This window comes from Trachemys scripta, chromosome 7, assembly GCF_013100865.1.
Source record: "Trachemys scripta elegans isolate TJP31775 chromosome 7, CAS_Tse_1.0, whole genome shotgun sequence".
Lineage (NCBI taxonomy): Eukaryota > Metazoa > Chordata > Testudines > Emydidae > Trachemys > Trachemys scripta.
In genome coordinates, this window is record NC_048304.1 from 86,036,431 (window position 1) to 86,062,134 (window position 25,704).

Sequence of the window (25,704 nt, forward strand, 5' to 3'; positions counted from 1 at the left end):
CTCCACTGTTCACACAGGAACACCAGAACAGCATCCTGTATTGCTGCATCCTGCTGATACCAAAAGCACATCCTCAGCATGCACAAACACGACAAGCAAATGTGCTGTAGCTACTACAGCTCCTGAAAGTGCTGCTTGACTATGAAAAGAGACTATGTAGAAATGGTGCTTTCTTACTCAACCAGTCTCTTCTTTGTGTGTGAATTCTGAATTGGGGGGTGTATACTCTGCTGATGAATCTCAATGTGGGCCTCTATCAGCCCTGCAGAGCCAAAGGCTGAGTGGTACAATGTCAGCATAGTGTAGCTGTGACTAGGACCTGGCCTGGGACTCAAGAAAACTGGGTTCTATTCTGAGCTCTGTCACTGACTTGCTGTACAATCTTGGGCAAGTCCCTTCATCTCCCTGTGCCTCTGTTTTTCCGCTCGCACTTTGTCTGCCTTGTCTACTTAGATTGTAAACTCCGAGACCAGACTATGTCTTACTATTTGTTTGTACAGTGCCTAACTCTATGGGGTTGGGGGTCTCAGCTGGGGTCTTTAGGTGCTGCTATAATACAAACAGTGAGTTTATTCTGGTTTGAACATCTTCAACAGAATTAACAACTAGATTCTGATCAGAATTGTAATCTTTAAAGTTAGTGATACATGAGCCAGAAAGAGAATAGCTGAACTTTAAGATTGCAGGTTGAGTTTGAGGAGCAGCATTTTTGGTGGGGGATGGGGATGGGCTTAATACTTGTGAATTAAGCAGCTTTGATGTGGAAATGATTGAACAACAATAAACATGGTACCCTATAGTGCCGTTCTTACACTTTCCAGAGCAGAACTGAACTGGAAGCTTTTTGTTTGAGATCTAGACCTTCTCTTCAAGTGCAACTGCACCTTTGCTTCTATATTCACTTAAAACAAGTCGCATCAAAAGAAATCAAATGCTTTAACACACCAAGTACACCCCGATATAACACTGTCCTCGGGAGCCAAAACATCTTACCGTGTTATAGGTGAAACCGTGTTATATCGAACTTGCTTTGATCCGCCGGAGTGCGCAGCCCCGCCCCCGGGAGCACTGCTTTACCGCGTTATATCCGAATTCGTGTTATATCGGGTCACATTATATTGGGGTAGAGGTGTACCATATGTACTTATTTACTATTAATCATAATGGAGGAATGCAAAGGTGACATGTTCCCTGTGGGAAGTTTATAGTGCACATGCCACTTCACATATCTGGTTTATATTTTCCTTATCACATTTCAGCTATAGACCAGATAACATCTCTCTCTCATCACTGGTGATTAAGTTACATTTTCAAACAAACAAAACAAAGTCCTGGATCTTGAATTGCGTCTGCATGAGTGCAGGGCTCTGTCTTTATGGATGCAGGAGCAGACCAAGAAACTGAGTTTGCAAAGGCATCTTCAGTATGACCATGTGGCGTTCACCTTTTTGCCCTAGTGTCATTAGCTGTAACTCGGACATCATTCGTTATCATTGAGGAGATCTCAGGAGAAATAGTGTTGTATAGGAGAGGAAGACAAGCAAAGGGTAGAAGAGAGCAATGGAAGAGAAAGTGTTTGGAATAACAATAAAAGAAACACTAATAAGGACAAGTCCCATTCAGAAAAGCTATAAAGAAGCCCATTAATAGTCATTTGGAGGCTCAGAGGACACCAGCAACAGGAGAGGAATAAAATCACAATTAGAATAACCGAGTAGTTAAGAACTATAGCGGCTCAAGCAGGAAAACTCCAGGACTGGATTTGAACCAAAAATATCTCCAAAGTTCAGGCCATTTGGATCTGGGGCTTGTGTTGGCCCCATCCTAAAATTAATAATAATAAAATACAAAAGGTTTGCAGCCTCTATGAGCCTTCCTCTTTCCCCTAAATGACCCAAGAGACACAGGACCCATCAGGTCATGACTGCAAAGGGTGTATTAAAGTTAATCAAGGCCTATAGCCATCAAAGTTTTGGAGCCTTCTGCACAGCTTCTCCTCCTGCCTCCCCAAACAAGCTCTTTTTCCTCAACCCTCCTCTACAGACGACTCCTCCCCTTAGCCTGTAGGATCTGAATTTGTCTTTCTCCCAGTCTTAAATGGAGATGAGTTAAAATCCAAATATACATTTGAAACCCCTAAGTTGGGGTTTTTGTGAAATTGAACTTGGTTCCAATCCACCCCTTATTTTGGGTTTACAAAACAAAACCACTGCCAATGAGGTTTACCAGCTCCCACTGCTTTTGCTAGTCAGTCTTTGATCATCCTCCCAAGAATGAGGCAGCCCAGACAATCCAAGTCCACTGCATCAGGAAGTCAGTCTACAGCACTCAGCTGTGTGCTGTACCACTCCCTGCTGCTATTCTGCTTCTGATTAACTGCTGAGTCCAGGGCCTCTGCAAACTGCGGGTCCTGATCCCCAGTATCTTGCTCAAATCTGCACTTTACAGCTACTTCATCTTTGATTCTCTCAGTGAGAGGCAGAAATCTAGGTAGTAACTTAAGAAGCCTTTTTTTGTAAGAACCCGCAGGGCTAGAACCTGGGTGAATTTGCAAAGTGCAAAGAATGTAACTGTCTGGCCTCACATTTTTTTACATTTTCCACTAGGCTGAAAGTCAGTTGGGGGCGGGGGGTGTAGTAGCGGGATCTTGCTTCTATTTCTCAGCATAACCAAGACTGGTGGTGTTAGTCAAAACAGGTGAGAGAAAAATGGAAGTAAGGTGCCACTCATTTGTAGCTATTTGTAGTTGGTAATAGCAGCACTTTACAAGTGTTAATTAATTCATTGTGACATCTCTAGTAATGAGTGTGAATTTTGCAGGGGTAATATCAGTTATGAATGATTTCTTACCTAACTCTGTGAATCATTCATGACATCTCTGACAAATGTGTGTGTGGGCAGCAAATAATGAGCCAAGTGAAAATTGGTCGGTGATAGGGCAAGGGCACTGCAGTGCCTGGCCCTGATGGTCAAGAGAGTAACTCCTGCTGAGCTTCCCGCTCCCCTCACACAGATCCTTAGGTGGAAGAGCTATAATAGTGACTACGTGGGGAGAAAGTCTTTGGGAAGGATGGGCTCTACATCCGGGACCACAGGACTGATTCTGACCCAAGCTTTCTATTAACTTTCAATTTCTTATTCAATATTGATCCTTGAAGGAAAGACCTGCTAGCTGCTTATTTTTTCTGCTGAGTCATTTGACCAGTTTATGCTGCTATTCTGTCCAGCTTTGCCTAGTCATAAATCATGCACCATTATTTATTTCTTATGTATAACATGAAAATGTAAATAAAAATAAACCACAAAATGCCTTGGAAAAGGTTTGATGTGAATCAAATAATCCCTTTATCAGATGGGGCCTTCATGAGTTTATTTTTCTACCTTGTTTTCTGTAGGTGACACTTTTCTCCCCTCCAACAGCAGCTCACCATACTCCAAGAATGACAGCAGAAATCGTGTCTTCAGGGAGAAGTATACTTTTTCGTCTTACTATCAGCATTCCTCCCCCATAGCTGCCATGTTCATCCTGGCCTACATCTTCATCTTCCTGATGTGCATGATTGGCAATATGCTGGTAGGCGTCATCGTGCTGAAGAATCGGCAGATGCGGACCGTCACCAACATGTTCATTCTCAACCTGGCCATCAGTGATCTGCTAGTGGGCATCTTCTGTATGCCAACCACCCTAGTGGACAACCTGATCACAGGTGAGCAAGGGAATGAACAGTGACCCAGATCACAAAAGAAAAGTCTGAAGGAGCAGAAGGAAAAAAGTGGCTTAGGAACTGAGTCCCAAGGGTTGGGGGAACTGGAGGAGGAATCTGTTTGAGACTGTTGGACTTTCTTAGTCTGGTGCTTAAGTGAGGAGTCCCAGTGGGAAGGGAAATAATATAGAACATTGGTACAACTACTTCCTAGATCATAAGTCTCAGGTCTTCAGGCAAATTTTTCAACATCCCGCCCTTCCAGCAGAATTTGTTGATCTTTGACCTGGATGTCCCTTTTCTAGGAACTGGGAGAAAGGCAGGGCCTCTGTGAATAGTACTGCATGAGATCTGGTGGAAATATTGTAAACAAAGTTGAACTTCAATGCAGGCAGAGAGGAACATCTCTGATTATAATTTCCACATTGAATATCGTGATTTTGTTTCTGAGGGTTAATGGACCAGCAACTCTGTAAACTGATGTTCTCCCTTTAGTCCCATTTCACAGACTGTATGAACAGCAGCAGAGTAAGAATCCCCAAGCTCTTCCTGCTCATTCCTTGCCAAGTCTACATCATTCTAATGAAGACATACAGGCCCCAACATTTGTGCACTGTAGCAGATACATTCATAACTCCAGGCCATTGAAAGGTGGCATGTCAAAAACAGCCTGAAGATCTTTTTTTCACAGAGCTGGCTCACAATATCTGCCTGTGCAACCATTTCCCCTGCTCCAGCTCACCTACGTCTCTTCTCTTCCCCCACCAAACATCCAGCACACTGTTCCTCTACTGTGCCTGGCCTCTCGGTTTTGTTCACTATATGATAGCTGCTTCTTTCCTGTAATCTAAAGATTTAAATGGAAAGGTAGGATACCAAATTCAGTACCGCCAACCCCAAGCATTCAAAAGTAATAAGACAGGCCCCGAAAAAATCACAAAATGGGCTTAAAAATCATGAGATTTTTTTTTAAATGGGGGTTCTTTTTATTTGCATTTTGGCTTTTGAGCCTTTGGGTTACACTGTAGTCATGTGTTCAAGCTCTTCTCTGTAACCATGAGGACTAGACACTTGTTTTAAAAAAACCCTGAGATGCTCACATATTATATAACTCTAGAAGCTGGGGCTTTAATGAAAGCATCAAGTAGCACAAGACTTGGCAACATTGATTTACCTATATCTCTTCTGAGCAATTTGAAGTCAGAAATCCCTTCCCACTTTCTACAGTTTGTGACATTACAGGGAATCAAGCCAGTAATGTAGAAACTCTGCACAAATATCTATTTCCTACACAAGAAGGCTGAGTTATACCAACTCTTAAAGAGACAAAACAGCAGGACCTTCTAGGGCAGATGTCAGTGGCAAATGTGGGCCTTCTCTCCCACATATTTGGGGGGTGGGGGAGAGAAGGGGAACGTATCTGTATTTTCGCTTCTTTATCTTTTATTTTGTAGCTGACCATTTCTGGATGAATTATATATTGCTAACTTTCAGGAGATCATGGATACAAACAAATTATAACCCAGTGGGCAACTCTGATGCCGTAAAGGTTTGCTGAACCCAGAATATCATTGGCAAAAGGCAGAAGCAGCAGGATGCAGTGGAATTTTAAATGCTGTGAAGATCCAATGAGAGATCCAGTTTTTCTCTTTTGGATTTCCCCTTCTTCCCATCCTTACTCCAACACCTGTCAGCCACATCAAGAACATACCAGTTTATTTCCTAATTCCAGTATCATTTGCAGATCACCTAACATAAGCTGCCTCAGAAACAATACCAGGAGCATGATGGTGGAGAGAACTTCCTCTCCCCCCTCTCCCATGGGGGCCAGTAAAACACCACGGTGGATTTCCTGAAATTGGGGCTTAAGATATTAGTAATTCAGATCCACTGCATGGCAGTCTCCCTGCCTTTGGCAGTATCTTCTTTCTCATCCCTCAAAGATTGGAAAGATTTCCTTGGCAATGTAAATGTGTGAAACTATATCAGAACTAGAGTACTTGTGGCACTTTAGAGACTAACAAATTTATTAGAGCATAAGCTTTCGTGGACTACAGCCCACTTCTTCGGGTGCATATATATCAGAACTGAAATATATCAGAACTGAAAGAGTACAGCAGAGCAGGTCCAGAAGTTGATGGTTTCCGTCCAGTTTGTGTGAGCAAGTAGCCAAATGATAAAACAATAGCCATACTTGGCACCCATTGGCACTCTTGTGGTAATCTCAACAGAGAGACCAAAGACTGATTAGGCTTGAAGAATAAATTCCCTTCTTTCCTAAAGAAAGTTCCTCAAGATCAGAGAAGAGGCACATGGAGGGAAGCTAGTTGTCACTGTCACTCGACCTGTTCCGTGAGTAAATAGCAGACTGCAATCTCCACCTTTCACAGCTACTAAATTCACAAAAACCAAAGGGGGGAAAATAACTGCATTTATTCAACAGGGAAGCCATCTTCCAGTGAATGGCATGGGATGGCACACTGTAATCATGAGCACTGAGTGCCGTTAACATACAAATACCAGACAGCCTGATTGACAGAAAACATTTATTAGCACAGCAATTCAATTAATTCCTAAACGCTGATTTGCCTCCCTCTCCCTTTGATACTTTTTTCTTTTGTGGGCTGTAGTCTTGAGTGTAGATTTGGCTGGCTGTGTTTCTCTGCAGCAAGTAGCTTTCAGAAGACAGAAGAAAGCATCAATTTGCTTTTCTTTTCTTCCCCATCATCACAAACATTTCTGAAGGGCAAAATATATGATAGGATGTCTGAAATAAGCATGACAGGAAGCTGTGGTGCTCTTAATCTCTCTTGTTACAACAACCCTCTTCCACTGGAGCTCTTGTCATGTACCATGGTGACTTGAAAAAAAGCTCGTGAATTAATTAGAAGAATTTGTCAGTGTTGTTGTTTTTTACTTTTATGTGTTTCAAACTCAGTGCAACCAGCTGTTTTTTCCTCCATCTACTTAAATGTCTTATATGATCCATGAAACTTTCATCTAGAGTCACTGATTACAGCAAAAATAAAACCAGCCTCATGTAATTGCAGTCTTCTAACCAGACATTCGGTAGCAAGAAGATCTGATCAAACTCACAAGTTAAATGCACTGGATTTATTAGAGATGATTTCGTACAGGCTTAGGACACTCAACTGTAGGAGTGCAACATTGTTAGGGAAAGATAAATCAAACCAGGCTTGTTTGCCCTGGGATCCCAATTAGAAGAGATGTTGGGAACCCAGCACATAGCAGCAATTTAAATGAATAAGGAAGCTGACCAAGCATGGGATTAGACCATTATCTTGGACGCAAGAAAGAGACAAAATAACATTAATATTCTCTACTTCCCCCATTCCTCTTGCTGTTGCTTTTTGACCCACTTACAGCTTCTTTGACTTTATATGCAAACTTTCCTAGTGTTTCCCCTACTTCTCTGACACATCTTTAGGTCACCCTGTTACTGAGGATCTCCCAGCTTTTGGAGGGCCCCTCTCCCCAACCCTCCTAGCAGCTCTCTGAATCCTCTGTGGAACTTATGACTGCTTCCTTACTCCTTTCTTCTTCATGTCGTACCCTTTTGATACTCTTGTTCTATTTGCTGGTCCCCAGTACAAAAGGAAACTAGCATTACAGTGGTGTTTAAAATAGGAATGGAGAGGGTATAAACTAACTAACTTTATTTTAAAGGGCCAGTTTGGTTAGGAAAATGACTAGCATATGTAAAAACATCACTTTTTTTTACTCCATCTGTTCTCTGTGAGTTTTCCAAGCACACAATATATTCTCACTTATTGTCAAGCAACATCTTTTACTCCTGTTAGCACGGCAGAACCAATTCAGCTGCAGTATATTCTGCTTCATGTTTAGTATCATCAACACAATACTCAACTCAGCTTTCATTACAGAGGGTTAAAATGTGCCAGTGGGGTGATCAGGGCCGGCTCCAGGCACCAGCCTAGCAAGCAGGTGCCTGGGGCGGCCAATGAAGAGGGGGGCGGCACATCCGGCCCTTTCGGCGGCAATTCAGCGGCGGGGCCTTTTCAGAGTATACCTGTACCTAAATATTCCAATATTTGTGTCTGGGGAAAGGTATCAAATAGTTTTTTCCTCATGTCCTGTACACTATATAATTTCCTCTATATCATATGGTATATTGTGTTTCTCAGCTTGTTCTACCATCTTCTCCACTGACTGACTGGCTGAATGTTAATAGGACAGAAAACTTGCAGTGAAATAGTTTAACTACCAGGTATGCTAGACACTACAATTTAATAATTAACATAAGCACATTTAATACCCTGCTGCAATTCCAGTTTGAAACCACAGTAAAATAAAAAGTTCAATAGAAAATCTAATACTAAATATAAACACCTATCTCCCTTGTGGTTTAGTAATTAGTTCTGTGAACTGTCAGGTGGGAAACGTGGGCCCAATTCCCAGTTTCTAGCCCTATAAGCAAATAGAGACTCTCAGTCTTTAAAGTCATGGCTAGTGTATACATGTACCACTGCTCCCTCTTGTACGGAATGCCAAACTTTGTCAAATGTGTTAGATAACATCACCCTCTAATGGGTACATACTATAAAGATATAAACCCTGTAATACTTATATAGTGGTTATTCATTTACTGAAGAGGTAGTTTGCACTATATAACAGACAACACCGTAGTGCAGTAAGCCATAGTGGATAGTTTATGGAAAGGAAGGAAGCTACAGAATTGCTCAACAGCCTCTGATCCTTCTGACCAGACTCCGAAGAGAACGCTGTCTAGTTTTAGGAGGTCAGACACAAAGATGTTGGCTGCAGTTCAGTGCGTGAGAGCCGGATTTAAAACAGAGAAAAAGCTGATGCACTCATCTGAGCTTTTTAATAATGCTGGGCAGCTCTCTTGGTGGGGAAAGGACATTAAAATTTCCTCTATCTCTTCTGGGTCACACTGTACTGGATATTGAGTTTTTTTCTTTATTCTTTATATTACCATAATACCTAGAAGCCCCAGTCATGGACCCCCATTGCGCTACGCACTCTACAAACATCGAAAAAATACAGTTCCTGCCCCAAAGAGCTTACAATCTAAATGTAAGACAAGAGAGAACAGATGGACAAGGGAGTATAAGGAAACCATGAGACAGTATTGGTCAGCATAATAGGGAATGGTATCTGTGGTCTACATCTGTCAAGTTTTTTGTAGGCAGCACACCAAAGGAGATTTAAGGAGAGATAATGACGTAGCTTTGTGGATGTTTAAGTGGAGCTCCTCTCAAGCGTGAAGTGCAGCATGAGGGAAAGCACAAAGTGCTTGTTTGAAAATGTAACTAGTGGGCAATGAAGGCTGGCATCGTTGGCCAGTCAGAGGCAGGAGTTTACCTCTCAAAAGCGTTCTGCTAATACACCCAGAAAATGTGAGTGCCATACAAGGCTCAAACCACCTTATTTATACAGATAAAAGGGCGCGAAATTAAGAAGATTACAAAGGGAGCAGAACTGATAAGTTTACCTGGGGCTAGACACATATCTCAAGTCCTTATTAACTCTCACCAATCTCCTGTTAATGTCCCACCATCAGCTTAAGTGGACCCATTGTTCAATACCTTAATGTTCCTCTTCCTGACAACTTTATCTCAACATTCCTCATTCCTGCTAAAAGGAACATACAGCATTTCTTTAATTCATTCTACTTCTTCTACAATATAATTCATTCTACTTTCACAATACTAAAGAAACTGGTTATAAGTGGTAATTTCTCACCCTAAATCTTGTTCTAGGCAGATTTCAGAGGTTCTTGAAGGCAAGCTGCTCTTGCTTGCAGCGGAGTGGATTTGATTTAGATCAAAATCCACATAAATCAAATTGATTTAAATCACTAGTCAGGAAGACTTGATTTAATCATAGATTTCTAAATAAAAGTGTATTCTTGTTGGTTGCTATAACCTTAATACATATTCTTCACAACTCAGAGATCAATGTAGGTTTCATTGTACACACTATACATTTTTTAAGTGATTTATTTTGAAAACTTTTCAGATTAGTTTTACAGCTATATCAGAAAATGAATGATTGTTTGGTTATTTCATTTACCAAAGGTAATTGAAGCAGATATTTATGAAGTCATTGGGAGGTGAACTATCTCCAATTCAATAGGTTAATCATTAATATTTGGAGGATTTTCTTGCCATGCTGTATTAGGAGGAGAACATCACCAGACAGACATTTAAATTGTTTTATTTAACTAAAACAACAACGTTATGTATTCTGGATTTTTTTTCTTCAACAGCAAACATACAATATTTTAACAAAACAAGCATATGAATTTTTGAATTTTGTTACACATTCAATTTTTTAAAATCAAGTTTGTTTTTGTTAAAATTGTTTTTAACTAAAATAGATAATTGAAATATTTTTACAAAAAAATTTAATGGATTATGTTTGCCAGGTCAACATGAGAAACTTAAAATATTGGCTTCTGCAGCTAACTCAGTCGTCTTCACCTTCATTTTCCTGTTTGTTCATAGTCTGAAAAAGAAAAACAAGATTTCCTGCTTTTTCAGGTCCCAAATGATTTCTCAATTTGGAATGAATTAGTCCAAAGGAAGAAAATATTCTTTCTACACCAGCAGAAGAAGCTACTGCTGTTAAAAGTGAGATTATCACTTCAATAGTCTCTGAATCCAAGTGCTTAAGTGACTTCCACCAGTTCACTGGTGTAACTTTCTTTAAAACATCAGCAGCAAACATATATTTCTTGAATGGTTCTTATTCCCAAACTGGGTCTCTTTTATGGCCTGCTGCCATTATAGGTTTTCCCTTCTAGTGAGAGAATGGCATGGTAGATCTCAAATCAATGAAGGCTACACTCAGAAAGACCTCAAGACTTCTGGAATAAGCAGCTCAAACAGTTCCACTTTTGTTTCTACTGCCTGTCCCCGCCTTCTCACATTTATTTCCAGACGTCGTCTTCTTGTCCAGATCTATTCCTCCCCCAACAATCTTCTATTCATTGAACTTTTTGAAACTTTGCACTTTTAGAGAGAGGTAAGGGATTGACTCTGTATACACAAATTTGCAGAGAGACAACAGGGTTGAGGTCTGTTATTTCTCACCTCTATATATTATTTATTTATTTAAAAACATTTTTGCTATTAACAAGCATGTTACCTCTGGAGACACAAATCCACAGTTTGAGAACTGCAAAAATAAGCATCTCTGATGGTATCTTCTAGACTGGGCACTGAATCCCATTGGGTAGATAAAAAGATTAACCTAAATAGTCTATACAGAAGCCCCTGGAACCCCATAAGATTGGGTCCCTACTCTATGGACTATTGGAACTCATTTACAAAACTTTTCTTAAACATTACATGAATATATTGTCTCATACTATAGAATTAGAATTTATAATCCCTATTCCATGATGAGATATCTTTGAGCTATAATGTATCTTAATTAAAACTATCTTTAAATAGGTTTTTTCCTCAAAAAGCATTTTATCAAAAAAATCCGATTTAAATTAAAAATAAATTAAATTTTTTTTAAGCCATTGATTTTTTTCCCACCCTGGCTTGCAGCCTAAAACTCCAGGTAGTTCTTTCACAGGCCAGACTCCTTCCCAGCCTGGGCTCAATCCTTCTCCCCAACTTTGTCTTTGTTTCTTAGGCTTTGTCTACACTACACAGCTTTTAGCGACATGGCCGTGTCGCTAAAAGTTGGACAGTGTAAACGCTGTTTGTTGGCACTTTTGCCAACAAAATTCTTCCACCCCCTACGAGCGGAGCGGGGTTCACGTTGTCAACAGGAGAGCACTCCTGCTGACAACGAGCCGTTTACTCTGCCACTTGCCACGGCAAAACTTTTGTCTTTTGGGGGAGGAAGGGGCTTTCTTAAACATCTGTGAATGACAAAAGTTTTGTCGTTCAATTGGCAGTGTAGACAAGCCCTTAGATGTTCACAGCAGTCATCCTGGGTGGGGATTCAGTGAAGAGCAAACCCTGATTAACTCACTCCCCTGCTGTATATAGGATTTACATATGGAGGGAATCCTTTGCCTTTCAGTGTGATTCCCTCCCATCCCTCAGTGGAAAAATACTGGTGGTCTATCATGGAGTCCAGTACCAGGTGACTTGAACACATGACCCTGCAGTGTCAAAGCAGCCATGAATCAGAGGCGGTTTATAGCATCCCAGGAAAGCTTCTCAGGAAGGTGGGAGATTTAGCATCTTCAAAAACCGATTGTTCTCCCTCATGGTCCATTGACTTGTCCCCAGCTAGCCAGCCATACTGATTGCATTCTGTCTGGTGGCCATTCCCCAAGTGCAAACACTTTTATAGTACAGATGTATTCAATATTCCTAACTTTAGATCCAAAAATGATACTTCCATACAAATAGAATAATCATATTCAGTAAATCATAACTTTCCAATGATACCTCATATGACTTATCTGGCATCAAATACATTATGACTATGACACAATCATATCATAATAGTACTATGAAAAATATGGGAAGCAGTGTCACACAGGGTGACTCAACAAAGAATGAGATTTTTTTAAAGATCGGGACATTTTTTCTTGTTTTCTTATAAATTGTGGACTATAAAGAGCATGGCCCAATTTCATCCCTGGTGTAACTTCACTGAATTTGGTCTCGTGTCTACATAAACCTCCTTTTTTCACTGTATTGTAGAAATATTATCTTTGTATGGCTTCATTTGCAGTGTGTGACATTTTAGATAAATAATAGACTAAAACTTCTCTCCCCTCTCTCAGCCTAAATTATCACAGGGGTTGGCTTATTTTTCACAGTGTGAATGGAACAGAGCAATCACATTATTCATGGTAATTAGTAGGATTTGTTATAGCCTACACATGGTGCAACACACATAAATGGAGTACAATATAACAGGTTATTGTTTCTTGTTGCTTCTCTGCATCCCACATCTCACCGCACATAGTTCAATAATAATGCTCCTCTATTTCCAAATACACTGCAGAAGGGTCACTACCCCCTATGAAATTAAAATAGATTATAGCTGCTTAACAAGTAATTTGTTTGGTTCCATCTAACCCAAAAATTAAGAGGATATGTGCTATAGAAAAGCTAGAATGTACAGTCTACCTATGACAGACTGCTGACTGTAAATGGAAATGCACTAAATGTTTTTCCACAAATGTCAGGTGAATTAATCAATATAACTCCCAGCAGAGCATATAATTATGGCAACAAGTTGTTTAGTAGCATGTCAGAAATGCTTAGGTAAGCAATGACCTCACATAGGACCATTGGGATAGGTTTGCATTGTAATACAGAATAGCTTCCTGGTCCTGAAATGCAGCAAACAGTGAAACAAGACTGTAAAATTTATGCTAAGGCAATCTTGTTCCTCCTCAACTCTTTCCACAAGCTATCCCACAGAAGCACCAATGCAGATGGGTGCTATGTTGAAGATGGAAATTAACACTTTTTCTTCTGTTCATGAAAGTTTTGAGGGTAGCTTCTCATTTCATTCTTTCCAGCCTGATTTCCGGAACAATTTCTAGTAAATTATTAAACACCAAACAATATATGCTTAGAAATTGACTGTGAAGTTTTAGAGATTTGGAATGCACAGTGCAGTCAAAGCTGAGTTGGTTGCCGATTCTTTTACCTTTCTACAGACCGGAAATAATGCATGCCCAGGACTTGTCTTCTGTGCTGTAGCCATGCAAACTGGGGTGCCATTAGGTGTCAAAGTTGTTGGTAATCTATAGAGAGGAAACTGAAGTATCCAACATTGATAATAGGCCACATTCATCACAAGAATAACAAGCAGTCTTCTCGAGTTTCTCCCCTGGGAATCCTTCACTCCCTTGGGGAGGGCCCCTAAAGGTCTCTCTATTTCTCCCACTCTATACCATCCCACCTTGAAAATTGGGTTTGCCACTCTTGGGCAACTGGACAGCATTCCTTATAGATCCCAATAGTGAAACCTTTTCTAAAATTAGGCAGTGGGGTTCCTGCAGAGAAGATGCAAGATACTACCTTTCCCCTGGGCCTGAGGGGACTACCTCAGTACTACAGCAATCCCAGATCTTGTTTACGCAGGGAGTGAGAATCAGATTGGAAATTGAACCAACTCTTTGTCACAGAAAGTGAAATGAAAACAAATGTGCTAGTGCAAGGTGAAGGTAACAGGGAATGCCAAAGCTCAGGTTCTTATAGGAATAGTACCTTATTTATATATTCAATGTATAAAAGACTTTGATTACAGTTTAGACTGTTAAATATATATATATATATATATAAGGCCAAATTCCATGCTGGTGTAAACAAATCCAATTCCATTAAGTCAAGATCATAGTATGATCCTGTTTCTTCAATGTGGATCAGTTAATGTTAGTATGAGAACCTTAAAGTATGGTTCTTCTTCAAGTGCTTGCTCATGTCAATTCCATTTTAGATGTGCGCGCACTCATGTGCACAGCTGTCGGAGATTTCTGCCTTAACGGTATCCGTCCCTTGTATGGTGTCAGGATCCCGCGTCGGTGTTGGAAGGTGCTCCCTTCATGTCCCCATCCTCGTCGATGACCTTTGTCTCCGACGCCTCAGACCTGGGCTGGGGAGCCCACCTCGGCGATCTCAACATTCAAGGGCATTGGTCCAGTCAAGATCATTCCCTTCATATCAATATCAGGGAACTCAGGGTGGTTCGACTGGCCTGCCAGGCCTTTCTACCTCATATACAAGACAGAGTGGTCCAGGTCCTGACGGACAACATGACCACGGTTTTCTATATCAACAGGCAAGGCAGAGCCAGGTCGTCAACCCTTTGCCAGGAAGCCCTCTAGCTCTGGGACTTCTGTCTACAGTACAATATCCATCTCGTAGCCACTCATCTTCTGAGGCCCAAGAATGGGTTGGCAGATCATCTCAGCAGGATGTTCTCATCTTGCCACGAGTGGTCCCTTCATCCAGAGGTGGTCACTTCCCTCTTCCACAGGTGGGGAACTCCCCAGGTGGACCTGTTCACGTCCAGGAAGAACAAGAAATGCCATGTCTTCTGTTTGATAGGGGGGAATGGAGAGAGGAGCCCTGTCCGATGCTTTTCTGCTCCCGTGGTCAGGGGTTCTGATGTACGCCTTCCTTCTGCTGCCGTTGCTGCCCAAGGTCCTCGCGAAGATCAAACAGGACAAGGCAAGGATCATCCGCGTAGCGCCAGCATGGCCACGCCAACACTGGTTCAGCACCCTGCTGGACCTCTTGGTAGCAACCCCGTTCCAGCTACCTGTCAGGTTGGACCTGTTGTCCCAGAACCTGCACCCCAACCTGGCGGCACTACATCTGACGGCCTAGCTGCTGTGTGGCTAAATGCGCAGGAGCAGCGGTGCTCGACTGAGGTTCAGCGCGTCCTGTTGGGAAGTAGGAAGCCCTCCATCAGAGTGACTTACTTGGCAAAGTGCAAACAGTTCACCTGCTGAATCGTGGACAAAGGTGTCCGTCCCAAATGGGCGTCTCTGCAGCTTATTCTGGACTAACTCCTGAATCTCAAGCTCCAGAGCTTGTCCCTTTCATCCATCAAAGTCCATCTAGTGGCCATCTTGTCCTTCCACCTGCCGTTCGAGGGCAGGTCGGTTTTTGCTCAGGATCACGGCCTACATTCACTTCTGCTATGGCCAAGCGGAAGTGCCACCTCTGGTGATCATCACCACCCACTCTACCAGGGCGCAGCTTTTCTGGCCCAGGTGCCTATTCAGGACATCTGCAGAGCAGCCACCTGGTCATCTGTCCATAACTTTATGTCCCACTATGCGCTGACCCAGCAGACCTGAGACAATGCTGGCTTTGGTAGGGCAGTACTGCAGGCTGCTAAGCTGTGAACTCTGAGCCCACCTAGAATGGAATTCCATTTCCTGTCCTCGTACCCCTCTGTCGGAATTACCAGCAAGAAGGAACTGAGATGGCGCACGGCCGGTGGTGCCTGATATACAGCCACATGGGAGCGCCACTACAGGGGGCGCCACAGCCGGCCCTATGGATACCACTAAGGCAGAAATCTCTAACAACTGTGCATGTGGGAACGCGCACATCTAAAATGGAATGGACATGAGCAGGGCCGGTTCTGGCTTTTTTGTCGCCCCAGGCAAAAAAGCCTCCGGCCGCCGCCTCCCCCCCCCCCCGGCCCCCGCATGGCAGGGGAGGGTGCCGGGGGGGGAGGGCAGCCAGAGTGCTGGTGGGAGGGCGGAGTGCCCGGCCTGGGCTCCACTCTCCCCGGTAGCCAGAGCACCGGGGTAGGGCGGCAAGCCCCGGCCGTGGGCCCGCTCTCCCCGGCGGCCAGAGCCGGAGCACCACACTGCGCTGCCCCCCTCCAGGTGCCGCCCCAAGCACAAGCTTGGTGGGCTGGTGCCTGGAGCCGGCCCTGGAAATGAGCAATACATCTCAAAGGACAACGGTTACGAAACATAGGCAACCATTTTTTCTACTTTGAAAAGCGATTCCGTAAAAATACCGTTGTGGGGTTCCATCCTTGTCGTCTCAGTGATTACCAAATGTGCTCAACTAACAAGTAAAAAGATGTTTTTCTATCTGCTAGTCCTAAAAACTCAGTCTGGATCTGATATTTAGACTGGGTTCTTTCAATCTCAAGTGTAATAACCTTAAGGTTCTTGCTGGCCAACTTAGGCCCTATGCAATTCTAATGTCTTCAGATTATACTCTTACTTACCTCTGTACAACCCTATCACCTTGCAAACAAATCTGTTGAGGTTACACAAGATGGAATAGAATCAGGTTCACGCCACCTTAGCTGTGTTATATCTGCAATGCTAACAGAAGGAAAAAGCAACACATTTATTTTTGTCATTAAGGTCTGACTCTGAACACCCAAAGGACCCAAAGTGCTTTATAAGAAGATGTCATTTTTATACAACCACTTCTCAGAGTAAACAAAAAAAACTTTTAATTTTTGCATTTCTTTACTTTTTTGTGTCAAAATATGTAACCTTAACATTGCATTTATATAGTTATTTTGTACTTAAAGTGCTAACTTACTCTGGCAATGGACTACGCAAAAAAGTCACCCTTCTTACTCAGCCAATCTGCTCCCTGCATTTATTCAGTCATAGTTGCTGACTTTGGCAACTAACATTTTATTTTTCTCCTTTTTACTCCTGAGCACCCTGCAGATTCACCAAAGGTTCAGGGAACTCGATAATCATGTGAATCATCACCAGAACTGTTAACTAAGTTCTGATTGCAGAACTTTTATTGCTTATCAAGTACAACACAAAAAAGTCCAGCTTGGCTTTTATATCCCATGTTCCATTTACAGGGCTGGCAGTTAGAAAAATATATTTTTTTATTTGTACACTGAGCACATTTGACTTGGAAATAAGTGAGGGAGACAAAGAAAGCCCTACAATAAGTCAAGTTTCAGAGAAGAACCACATTGTAATAAATATTGAGTTAGACTATTAGCTGAGTGCCTGTGCAGATGTTGTACAAAAATGGAAATCTGGTTATTAGTGTTAGAAATATTCAATACAATTCTAAAAGAGATGACCAGGGATGATATTTATGTCTGGCTATTCATTAGGTCTTGAAAGAATGTGGTGCGCTTTAAAGAATTATGTAATTATTCAGACTGTCATGGACTGGAGTATGGGTTAGTATCATCCTCACCCCATGCTGGCCCACAGTGATCCACACCTTTTTTAAAAAGTCACTACATTGCTAAAGGACATGTTAGTGTGATAACAAACCAGATGTACCGCCAGCCTAGTACCACTTCAGAAATTGATTTGTAATCACACAACCAACGGGTACAGCTAGAGGAAATTGCTGAATGCATGCAAAAATCAAGCTAAAACTGGTACATTTATAGGCTTTGGAATATATCCGCTGAACATCTGTAAAATTTCTCATAGCTATGAAAACTGCACAGTTCTCTGGCTGCATTTAGTGGCAGCATTGATTGTTTATGGGGTTTTGTCCAGACCTCAGTCAGAAAGACTGTGACCAAAATGCATGGTAGAAACTGAGGGTTAAATGGGGTATCCTCCGGCTTGAGAATTAGGCGTCACCCACACTGTGTGGAAGCAAATTTGATTTACTCTTATTTCTTTCTTTTAGAAAAGAAAATTACTCAACTGCCAAGTGCCAGCTTAGTGCAATTTAGATCAGACAGATCACAAATCCTTGAAAGTCATGTTTTATGACAGGCAATTTATCAGCCTTTTCACAAGACTTAGGTTGGCAGCTCTGCACAACCCTAGGTGAATGCAGATTATTCTGCATAGTGGGTTTATGGTATGAATGTGTCCCCACAATGCTATCTATGTAATTCCAGGTTGGCCATTTGACAACATCATGTGTAAAATGAGTGGATTGGTGCAGGGGATGTCTGTCTCATCTTCAGTTTTCACTCTGGTGGCCATTGCAGTGGAAAGGTACGTGTCCGCAGTACTCTCGCTCTAGCCATTTGCCTGCAGAAAACGGAGTAAGGTTTATGGTCATTTCAGTTCTGTTTCTCTGGGGAGTCCCATCTGGTGGCAGGATACTGCATCTTCACGGTAACTGTTTTCCTCCTCCAGAGCATACAGGCTGAGTGCTGTTTGTGTTCCATCAGTCCCTCACCCCATTCCCTTGGGATCCTGCAGATACAATACAAAATGTATGTGATGGTGGAGAGAGAGAGAAAATTGAAGAGGAAGACAAAAAGGAAAGAAGAGATTCAGGCCTACCATATATTGGCATGTGAGTCCAAGATGTGTGCAATGGGCAGCCAGGAAGCTAGAAAGGTAACTGTCATAGATCCACAGGATTGGTGCTATTGCTCCAGCTTTGGAAGAAACAGTCTCTGGAAGGACTCCTTCAGTGTGCCAGCCCCCCTAGGTGCCTCACTTGTCCTCCAAGGTGAGCCACACAGCTTCACCACCTCCTGGACCTCTGGTCTTTCAGCACCCCTGCTTCACACTGTGAGCTCCATGCAGCAAGTCCAACTGGGAAAGACCCCTGAGGGAGACTTGTACAATCCTTAGGGAGCACCTCCTCCATCAGTATTTGCAGTGACACTCAGCCAACATTATAAAATTGAACAGTTTATTAGTCAACCAGAACACAGCAAAGGAAGTCCTTGATTAGCATAGAGAAAAGAAAGTTACAACAGAGTCCCTCCTGGGCAGCACAGAATCCAAAGTCCTATCCTTCTGACCTCCCTTCATCCCAGTACACGTGTCCTTGATTCCTCCAGCAGTCAACCCTTAACTGCCCTCCTGGCACCTCCCCAGTCCTTTGTTCTCCAGCAGGTCAAACACTGCTTGGCTTCCTGCAGAGAGATGTGCCATCCATGTTTGTTGGTTGCTAGATATCAAAGATATCAATATCCCAGTGATTGGATTTGCCATTGTCTTCTCAAAAGGGCCCCATTGATATGGGGCCTAAACCTCAGACAGCTGGGAACTATTCATACCCGAGTCTTTGCAGAGAGCAAACCACCCTTTCCACCCCCTAGATAACACTACAGCACGTAGGAGAAAATGGGGCACACATAGGATTCCTTTAAAAAATTGCAAAAATTCATATTTAATCACGGTAGCCATGTAAAGTGTGGTAACATGTTAGGACCGAAGAGGTCCACGCCTACTTAATGGTTGTAGTTTATCATAGAAAGTGAACTGCCTTCCTTCCACTATATGTATGGAATTCAGTTCTCAATGGTATTGGTAGAAAGCATATGGATTGTCCTCCTAGTTTCTCTGAAACTGTATAAATAACTCCCAGTGAGTAACTCAGAGCTCTGTGTGAGAGAGTTTGAGAAACAGTTCTGACATAGCTCATTACTCAGACTAACATTTCCCAGTGAGTGGCTAACAAAAGGCACAATAATACTCTCGGCTAAAATAAAATGGATTCTCTTTTTAAATGCAGCAAAATCTGTGACTCAGCAACAGAAAACTGATGTTGTGACTCAAAAAACATTCTTCTGTCTGTGGCAGATGTTTTATTCTCTGAGAGCTCAGATGGAGGGCAAATAGCATCCCAACAGAATGTTACCCATTAAAGCAAACCAGCTGTTTAAACATGTTCAAAATTAAGTAAGACAAAATATGTTACATTGCTTTGATCTTTAGGTGGGTGGATGAAAGAGATTGTGGGCAATGCATAAAAGACTTGATCTATCAATAGTGTTAGTTTAGCTGAAGAGACAAAGAACACTTGCTTGGTAAACAGAGCCAGCAAGGAGTTTCAGTTAGATATGTTCAGCTCTCTTCCTTTAGAAAATACAAGGGTGGAGGTCATCTAGGTTCTTCCCTATAATTACAATTTTTGGCCCCAGCTACACTGCAGTTACAGTTATTTTAGGATACCCATTATAGCACAGCTGTGTCCTGAACTTCTAGCTAACTATGTTCTAAAGACCATTTATGTTCCCTTAATGTGACTATAAGACTGTTAGGTCTGATCCACACTAACAAAAGCATGCCACATTGCAAAAGGTTTGTGACACAGCTGTGTGGGTAAATGATTTCCCCAACACAGCTATGATTGTATTTCAGTCCAGGCCTTGGTGTCTGAGATACAATCTGAAAAATGTTGTAACATCATTTTTCTGGATAGACATTACATTGTGTTAGTAAGCCAAGTCCTTTCCTCCTAGTGTCAATACTCATTGGAAAGGCAATATCTAAAATGCCCTGATACCAGTTGTAGGAAATACTGAGGATGGGTTCCTTGTGCCACACCTGAATGCTCTCTGCAAATGAATCCATTAGTGGGCATGTCCTGCATTCAGTGCCGGGGACTGGACTAGATGACCTCTTGAGATCCCTTCCAGTCCAACACTTCTATGATTTTATGTAACCTTGCTGTGAAAGGGTATAGTATCCTCTGCTGGTCAATGTGTGCAGTCAGTGTGTGCTCGTCTACACTAGAAAAAGAATTTGTGCAAACAGTTGTCTGCCATGGATAAGGGAGTCTGTTATGACACTTTATTTCACATATGGGCAAAAAAACCCATTTTATAACCATTTTTAGGAACCATGTTATCACATTGGCCATTCAGTTGAGGAAAGAATGTGTTATAACATAGATACCTCCGAGCATAGCAGACAAATGAATGCTCACAAGATTATGTTGTGTTGGTAGGATGAAAAATATCACAGTTTCTATTTTTCTTGCCCTTCCCTTCTTCATTATTCTGGGTGAGAAGAGACAATCCATCTGCTAACATTCTTATTTAGATAGGAATGACCTAGATCATCTTTCCTTTTTCTAGCCAATTTCCTGATTGAGAGATCTATCTTTGCAGAACATGGGAAAATCCAAATGCTCATCACTGAGTTTTTTGCTTTTTTCCTCCAAATTGCCATCATCACATTATGTCACATGGTAATGTTGGAATACACATTGATGTCACCTTGTAGTGTCACCACACTTTGTCAGCTAGGATTCCGAGAATCAAAAATTAGAAGAATCTTCCAGTTCTCTTTTTTCAAATTGGCACCTATATGAAAAAGCAGACATAGGAACACCATGAGATCGTCCCGTATTACATCCTTACAGTAACCGTTTGCTACATCATCTTTCTGCCCAGACCAGAGTGAGTGGAAAATTCTGACTTAGCAATGTTCATTATTCACTTTACATGGTCATAAATGACTGTGCAATGGGCAAGGTAAGGGAGAATCAGATCTAGGCTGCTTAAAATATTTTAAAAAATCATGCATGTAATAGAAAATGTACTGCTGATTCTAGGCGAGGGCACAGGGAACTTCAGCACTTTGTTTAATATTCAGTGTGCTGATTCCTAAAACATCAATGCCCATTTAAAACATTTCATTGCATGATGTTTTAGACCATGTAAAGGAATAAAACATCAAACTTTTTGTTTAAAAAATCACTTCATTTTTCTACAGCATCTTTGTTTTTGTTACATTCCATAAGCAGTTTGCACTTGTAAAAAATGTTGAAGGGAGAGATTGAACCATGAATTGCTGGGTTTGTTTTTTTCCACTAAAGCAACTTGACTGCAATTTCTTTGTTTTTTCTTGGGTTTATATTTCTTCACAGTGACGTGGATATGGCCCTGCTCTTTAATACTCAGTAGGAGTTTATTTGTGGGCCAGGTCAGTACATTCACATACACTATGACATCAGCCTGTGTTGTGGGACCTAATCACTATAGATCCTTCTGCTAAACTTCTCACTCTTCTGTATTGTGCAGTGATTTAGCTCCACAATGCAGGCTGTCTGATGATGAGAAAAAATGACTCATCAAGTAAACTGCATTTTGTACAATTACTGGTTTGAAATCAATTTTGCTACAGTATGAATGTACCTCTTTATAGGGACAGAGGTCAGGATGGGAGGACTCAAACCTCAATCTTCTGCATGAAAAGTCAGAAAAGGCCTCTATAAATGTCCCTTGGTACATAGCGTAAGCACCTCAGCAGAACTTAAAAGCAACCCTCTTTTTCTTCCTCTCATAGGTTTCGTTGCATTGTTTACCCCTTCAGACAGAAACTAACTCTGAGGAAAGCCCTAATCACTATAGTTATCATTTGGGTCTTGGCCTTGATAATCATGTGCCCCTCTGCAGTCACCTTGACAGTCACCAGGGATGAATATCATTTCATGGTGGATGCGTACAACAATTCCTACCCACTCTACTCGTGCTGGGAGGCATGGCCTGACAAGGGAATGCGAAAGATCTACACAACCGTACTCTTTTCTCACATTTACGTGGCCCCTCTTACCTTAATTGTGATCATGTACGCACGTATCGCTTTCAAACTTTTCAAGTCCTCTGCACCCATAGGAGGCTCCCAGTCAGAGGAGAATGAGGGGAGGAGGGTCTCCAAGAGGAAAGTCAAGGTTATCAACATGTTGATCATAGTGGCATTGTTCTTCACTCTCTCCTGGTTGCCCCTATGGACTTTAATGCTGCTGACAGATTATGGAAACCTAACTGAGTACCAGCTCAACGTGATCACAGTTTATATTTTTCCATTTGCCCATTGGCTGGCATTCTTCAACAGCAGCATCAACCCAATCATCTATGGGTATTTCAATGAGAACTTCCGAAGAGGGTTTCAGGAGGCTTTCAAGGTCCAACTCTGCTATGTGGAGAACAAGCACAAGGATACTTATTCAGAGAGGAACAATAGTGGGTTCCTTTTTGGTGCACGAAACCGCATTTTTGTTGAAGCACGCCCTAGTGATTCAGTGCAACCCTCCCAGTCTGGACAAAGTAACCTCCCGAGAATTGGGTTATTTCCACTGAGGAATGGGCGTATTGCTCACCATGGGCTGATGGTGGAGGACTTGGACAATACAGCTTGTTCTCACAACAGTGTCAGCGTCCCAGCTTGGGATATCTAAGAATACTGCATATCCGGCTCCCATAATTGATGGACTTTTTAGTGGACAACGCTAGAGATCTGTGAACCATAACATTTGAAACTCCCTGAGGAGCAAATTATTTACAATGATGGACATCTAGACTAAAAGTTATTCAATTTTAAGGACTAAATCGCTGAAGGTTTAGATACTCATACATGGTACTACAGTTACAAAGCAAAAGAGAAGGCTTTATGTTCAAGTTTCCAGATGTATTATTGTCTCCTAGACTTTCATGTGAATTAAGGAATGGTTTACGGAGGGATTTTTAGGATCCAGGCCCATGATGAGAGTGGACCCAGGCATAGCAGTTATTCAATGGCATAGCAGATGGTGGTGGTAATGCAGTCCACAGCTGACTGTTACTTGTTGGCTACCTTATGGAGTGGACTCAAGCTGGCTGGGCTACTTGAAAGAAAGATCAAAGACTTGGTATTGGGAGAAAGATAAAAGTTCAGCCAGGAGTGGGGAAATGACGATGAATAGGCAGTATATAACAATGAATCTCTGAACTGGAAATAACAGATAATTATTGGGAAAAATCACATACACCACATGGGAGCCAGGTCTAGACCCTTGATCTTTCAGCTCAAAAAACAAACAAACAAAGCTGTCTTTTACCACCGGAGCTAAGAGACTCTTCCTTTGTTGTTAGCTAGTGCATTATATACTACTCTCCTTCCCAGCCAGCTAGACAGATCTTGTCTCACACACAACTGAGATTCAAGGAGTTAAACTCCAACAATTAGGCACCAAATCTGTTGTAAATCCATGTGCTGCAGAAGACACTAGACTGACTGCTTTGGAAGTCACCACACCAGCTTCTCCTGCTGCATCTCACCTCATCAGCTAAAGAGAAGCTGGTGCCTCATTCAGTAACCCAGGAAGAAAGAGAGATGCTCTTCTGCTTTTAGCACCAGCTGGGGAATTGTGTTCCCTTTTACTTTAACTCCTGATTGCAAGCATGTGGAATGGAGTATGGTTTTCAAGGATCTGGGCCGTTTGTCCATAATACACTGCTGTGTGTAACTTTTTTTTTTTTTTTTCTGAAAACACAGTAAATTTGTCACTTTATTATTTGCAGTTCTATTTTTAAGTTGTAAATTACTTTAGTTCTCAAAAACGATTGGCTTACACCACCAGCTAGAGCCAGGCCTACTTCAAGCATGTATGTACTAGCTTTTCCCTCCTATCTCTGTTCTCCTTGTAACAGACATTTTGATTCCTTTCCTGACCTCTCAAGCAGAGACAGCCAACCATGAATTGTATCTGACCATGTTGTGATTCTGTGATGTGCATGAATGAAATCTAGGAGATCTGCCGAATATTTTCACTTGTGACTAAAATTTGAATCTAGGTCTCCAATGTGAAAGGCCAGTGCAGTTAACCTACTTTGCTACCTATATTTCTTCTCTGAGGAAAATCCTTATTTTCTTCATGTAATATTAACTCCAAGAATATATACTCACTGCAACATAAATTTTAAGCATCATTGTGCGTAGCCTTGAGCTATGACATCAAACTGTATATTGTCAATCTCATAGAGCTCTTGCCTCATGCTGCTACTGTGCACCTCTGCATTCTTACAAAAAACAGAACAATCCAGCATTTGAAGTTTTTAACAAATGTAATCTGAAGTTTGTGGTGCAGTTGCAATTGGGTTACACCAACAATGAATTAGGCTGTTTGTGTACATTAGAACATACACTAGTAAAGGAAATGTGCTGAGGTTAGAAAACATGGAGTATTCATAATATTTAGCCCTTATATAATACTTCTGAGTTGCAAGGTACTCTACAACCACTAAATTAATCCTAATACATACCCTTTGAAATTGGAGTATAATCTCCATTTTAATGACAGGGAAACAAAGAGTACTTTAACCAACCTACTCAAGTTCACAGAGCCATCAGTGTAGGAACTGGAATTGGAACTCAGCAGTTCCTGGCTCAGAGGCCTATCCTCAGCCCCCAACTCTCTGTCAAAGTTGTCAAGCTATTCAATGTAATATCATTAATCAAAAGACCTGAACCTTTTCTGTTCATACAATAAAGTCAAATCTGTTGCTGGATAAGGCCTTTGCAGCCACATTTTTTTAAATGAGCCTCCAAATTTGGATGCTCAATTTGAGAAAACTTGGGCCTGATTTTCCAGAGGTGCCGAACACGAGAACCTCCTATTGACTTACACTGGATTTCTAGGCAGTCAAGCCTAGATTCTCAAAGCTATTTAGGTACCTAGCTCCCACTGAAATCAATGGAAATTTGAAGCACTACACCTCACCTTTTCTGAAAAATGAGGCCTTGGTCACAAGTTTAACACCCCAAAATGGAGGCATCTAAAATTAGAGGCTACTTTGGAAAATGCTAGTCTAAGGCCTTGGCTACACTGGCGCTGTACAGCGTTGCAACTTGCTGCGCTCAGGGGTGTGAAAACGCCCCCTCTCCCCCCCGAGCACAGCGCTGTAAAGTGCCAGTGTGATCAGAGCCCGCAGCGCTGCACGCTCACTCACAGCACTGCAATCTACTCCCCTCGGAGAGGTGGAGTACATACAGTGCTGCGAGAGCTCTCTCGCAGCACTGGCGGCGCGACTACACTCGTGCTTCACAGCGCTGCCGTGGTAGCGCTGT

The 25,704-nt window shown here is 42.0% G+C and overlaps 1 protein-coding gene and 1 long non-coding RNA gene across 2 annotated transcripts; one reads left to right on the top strand and one right to left on the bottom strand.

The window, feature by feature from the left end:
* Positions 1-3,400: 3,400 nt before the first annotated feature.
* On the top strand, positions 3,401-25,451 carry NPFFR1 (neuropeptide FF receptor 1). Its single transcript, XM_034777767.1, has 3 exons — positions 3,401-3,707; positions 18,024-18,123; positions 22,165-25,451. Exons 1-3 carry the CDS (start codon positions 3,518-3,520, stop codon positions 23,054-23,056), a joined length of 1,182 nt encoding a protein of 393 aa, XP_034633658.1. The 5' UTR covers positions 3,401-3,517; the 3' UTR covers positions 23,057-25,451.
* LOC117881013 lies at positions 17,856-22,552 on the bottom strand. Its single transcript, XR_004646663.1, has 3 exons — positions 22,432-22,552; positions 18,418-21,179; positions 17,856-18,327 (listed from the first exon to the last, which is right to left on the bottom strand). It is a non-coding gene; the product is annotated as an uncharacterized LOC117881013 (long non-coding RNA).
* Positions 25,452-25,704: the final 253 nt, after the last annotated feature.